General features: G+C 32.7%; 1 protein-coding gene across 1 annotated transcript; it reads left to right on the forward strand.

Annotated features, from left to right (window-relative positions):
- Positions 1-501: 501 nt before the first annotated feature.
- LOC108630090 (Talin_middle and talin-RS domain-containing protein rhea) lies at positions 502-3,177 on the forward strand (the record flags this gene model as incomplete). The annotated part of the gene is made up of 3 exons (XM_018033153.2): positions 502-903; positions 1,613-1,883; positions 2,670-3,177. Coding segments are annotated over 3 exons (1,181 nt in total), but the record flags the coding sequence as incomplete, so codon positions are not given.
- Positions 3,178-4,793: the final 1,616 nt, after the last annotated feature.

Here is a 4,793-nt window from a genome sequence, read left to right on the forward strand (position 1 = left end):
TATTAATATTTCTCCTTAAAAGTACGCACCTTCACTTAAATGTAACCAGCTGTGAATGATTTAAATTGATACAAGGAGCCACTTGGAAAATGTATTTTACTATTTAATAATATTTGTGAATTTATAAGCAACAAATTGTAACTTGTAGATTTTTGTTGCACTGGCCATTTTTATAATCCTGCAAGTTGCAAGTTAAATCACTGATATTATTGGTTTAGCAAGAAAGTAATTTCGATTTTCACAAATACATAATGTTATAACAATCGAAATTACTTTTTTGCCAACCCAACAGTACATTTCACAAATGTTCACTGCGCAATCAATAATCAATTTCGCATGTTACAATACTACTATTATTTGATATGCAATTTTAAAATTCAAATTTTGGGAACCAGAGATCACTTTAAGATCCTAGCACTAATATATTTCAGTGCGTTACAATGTCAACCATATTAGATATACACTAAAGTTGACAAAATTCTTTTTCTGTTCCCTTAACAGCGAAGGATTACGGACTTTTTCTCGCCGACGAAGACGTGAAGAAAGGCGTTTGGCTGGAGCCTGGTCGTAACTTGGATTATTACATATTGAGAAACGGCGATCTACTCGAGTATCGTCGAAAACTGCGAACACTTCGCGTGCGAATGTTGGATGGAACATTGAAAACGATACTGGTGGATGATAGTCAGCCAGTCGCTAATTTGATGGTAGTCATCTGCACAAAAATCGGTATAACAAACCACGACGAGTACTCATTAGTGCGCGAGTTACCCGAGGAGGAGACGGAGAACCAAAAGCCGGGAAACTTTGGCACATTGACCTTGAAAAGGAGGAAGGAGGACAAGGGTGAAAGGGACGCGAAGATGGACCAACTGAGGAAAAAGTTGAAGACCGACGACGAAGGTGAGCGAGGACTTAATTTGAAATAAGCGATGATTTGTAGGTATAATACAGGGTGTCCCAGAACTAGTGTTAGGCCTTGAAATGGGGAGGAGCCATGGTGATTTTAAACAACTTTTTCCTTTGCAAAAAAGTTGTCCGAGGCGTGGTTGTCGAGTTATTAACAAAAATTACCGACCAACCAGAGCGTTCGTATACAAGGCGGGCAGGAGCGCGATAACCGCCTCGTGCGTTGCCGCGGCCCTTTTTCAAGTAAATGTTACTTAAGAAAATTTCAAAGGAAGATTATAGATCATACAGACCCATAATGTCAATCAAGGATTGAGTATAGAATCGCATCAGCCGCATATCATTTTGCATCAATTTAATAAATAGAATAATATAATTGGTACCAAAAGTATTGTACACTACGTCCATATTGTATGAGTATTATACTTATAAATGTCACTTACTTTTGTGTTCAAAAACAATTTCATTAATATATGTATCATTAGACATTGTGTGTTATCCTAATTTGTATTAATGTGACACTAACGAATTGACTCTTAAATCTTGACATCTTATCCATTGCAGTTTGAGTTTTCAGATATTTCGTTCGTCAGAACGCTATTTGTCTGAATACGCATTTAGTAGTAACATGAGTCCTCAAAATTCGTTGTCTTTATATAAAAAGATTTTCATGGAATTATGGAAAACGTTTTATAAATTTCAGTGAACTGGATAGATCCGAGTAAGACTTTACGCGAGCAAGGGATAGACGAGTCAGAGACAGTGCTGTTGCGTCGAAAATTCTTCTTTTCGGATCAGAATATCGACAGCCGGGATCCAGTGCAATTATCACTTTTGTACGTGCAAGCTAGAGACGCTATATTGGATGGGACTCACCCAGTTACAGAAGAGAAAGCCTGTACCTTCGCTGGGATACAATGTCAGATACAATTTGGTGATCACAAAGAAGACAAACACAAGCCCGGCTTCCTTGAGTACGTTTCCTCCAGAGATCATAACTGTCATTAACTAAATCGCAAAACTTTCTTTTGAATCGATTTTGGTTACGCATACCAATTGTCGTTGACGAAAGGTGCGCTTCAGGTCCAATATCGGCAGCAAAACATTATTGTAGTCTCTAATTACAATTTTTGTGACAATCAATACATTTAAGTATACAATTATTTAAATAAAATAAAATTTTAATTTTATGGTTTCGTAAGATTGCAATCTTACTAAAGTTTTGTCTCAATAATTATCGAAGCTAATTAAATGATTCTTGGATATATGTTAGATATGGTATTGCTCTAGCTACGTGAATTTTTGCAACAATCTACAATCAATACCTTACATTTTGCAATTATTTATATGAAATGCAATTTAAATATTGTGATTGGATATGATTGTGAAGTAAAAGAATTTTTATTTGGAAAACTATTATAGATAATAACATGAATCTTAGATATGCTGTAGATATAGTATTCCTCTAGTTTCATGAATTTTTTAAACCTTTTATTATCAATATTTTTGATTTTATAAGTCTTTAAATAGATTTTGATAGACGATTTCCAGCTTCTTGAATTTTTTTTCAAAAGTTATCCAAACTATTTTAGTAATTCTTGGGCATGTTTTATATACAGTATTGTTCTAGCCACACGAAATTTTGTAACGAACTACAATCAATACTCTTAATTCCACAAATATTTAAATAAAATACAATTTTGATATTGTGATTTCGTACGATAGCAATTATAATTAACTTATTCTCTCTTCTTTTTCAGCCTGAAAGAATTCTTGCCGCAGTCCTACCTGAAAGTAAAGGGTATCGAGAAGAAAATATTCGCAGATCACAAAAAACACATCGGTCTGTCCGAACTGGATGCGAAAGTCTTGTACACGAAAACGGCCAGATCTTTAAGCACTTACGGCGTCACATTCTTTCTGGTAAAGGAGAAAATGAAGGGTAAAAACAAATTGGTGCCGCGTTTGTTAGGCGTTACTAAGGATTCAGTTTTAAGATTGGACGAAAAGACAAAAGAAATATTGAAAACGTGGCCATTGACTACAGTTCGTCGTTGGGGCGCTTCTCCTAACACGTTTACTCTCGATTTTGGTGATTATTCGGATCAGTATTACTGTGTACAGACCACAGAAGCTGAACAGATACTTCAATTAATCGCTGGTTATATTGATATTATTCTGAAGAAACAAAAAGCTAAGGATCATTTTGGGATCGAGGGAGACGAGGGGTCTACAATGGTCGAAGATAGCGTTTCGCCGTTAAAGTAAGCATTACTTTACTTTTCGAAAAGTATCCGACTTTTGCTTATATCTTTGTCCTTGAGTGGGCTAGGGTAAACAACGTGCAACATAAAAATCTGAAAAAATTCTCACATATACTACTTGTATGATAGTACATTGATAGTATAATTTTTTATACATTAGAATCAGAGAATAAAAATACAAGTATATAGAAGTGATTAAAATTCATTACTCAAGAATTGGACAACTTGATAAATTGTTATTTAACATAAATTATGGATAAAAAGATTTGAAAAATTTCTCACATATGCTGCTCTTACTGTATCTATGAATTTTTAAACACTTTTTGTACATTGAAATCGGAGATAAGAATCGGAACAATAAAAGGATGATTAGAATTTATTGTTTCGGAATTTGAAAATTAACTGAATTTTTTCCAATGTTAAATGCGGATCGAATGACTTCACAAAATTTTGACATGTTTTTCTGGTATATTAGAATGTTTCTGATCTTTTTCATGAATTTCCATCCACTAGAATCGGAAATATTAAATATCGAAAATAGTACATAAAGAGATTTAAATTTGGCGATACTAATTAACTTCTTAATGAATGAATTCCTAAACTCAAAAGTGTTCTTTTGCAAGTTATTAGTAGATTTTGTGCACTACGCACAGAATATAAAGAATACTTGCAATGCACATAAATATCAAGGCATATAAAATATCAAGGTTTACATACATTTTTTAAATTGATACCATCAATGTTATATTGTACACAAAACTTATAATGATGATTTTAAGTAATTCAAATCAAATCGAAAGTTTCATGATATTAAGAAGCACATAAACTGCAGATGATACAAAAAGACGCCAAATTTCTTCGTTGGGTGTCGGAAAAATAATTCTTCCTTATATCATACATCATTTCTTATTTTGAGTGATGTTGATAATAATAATGCGAAAGTTTTGAGAAATTTCACATTTTTACAATTGTTGACTATTGAAATGTAACGTCGCAGTTATCAATCAATTTTAACTGAAAACATCTGAATTTTCTATTTCGTCTTTCATATATTTTGTACATTTACGTAGATTCCTACAGTTATTGATTGCGTGAGTGATTTCTAATATAGAATATCTAAGTAATGAAAGTCATAACATTTTTTTCGGTTCATAAGAAGATGTGTAATCTATATTTTCAATGGGTCTATATAATTTAGTATACTACAAGTAAAAAATCGATTTAAAATTAAATTGTTCAATATAGCATTTTCTCCCTACTTTTTTGCACTTACTAATTGTTATCAATTAGAGTAATGCTTGTTAGAGTAACTATCTAAGCTCTATTAGAACCATTGTATACAACTGATGGACGTTAAGATTTACACTTCTCGGCTTACTGTGTTCAACTTTACATTGTGAATTGACAAAAGTTCATACATTTATTTTCTTTTCTTTAAATCATTTGAATAGTACAAATTTTAGGTTTTAAAACTAATATAAGTGACGTGATGGAAGAATTTCTAAGGCAGAAGCAAAAGAAATATGTGGAAGCAAAAATAAAAGAGGCACGACGCCTAAAGTAAATCTTTCATTTTATACGTCTTGAACGTTTCTAGTGCGATATAAAAAAAACGAACGT

Source organism: Ceratina calcarata, unplaced genomic scaffold (genome assembly GCF_001652005.2).
Source record: "Ceratina calcarata isolate Rehan_Ccalc_2016 unplaced genomic scaffold, ASM165200v1 scaffold67.2, whole genome shotgun sequence".
In the NCBI taxonomy this organism is placed as follows: domain Eukaryota; kingdom Metazoa; phylum Arthropoda; class Insecta; order Hymenoptera; family Apidae; genus Ceratina; species Ceratina calcarata.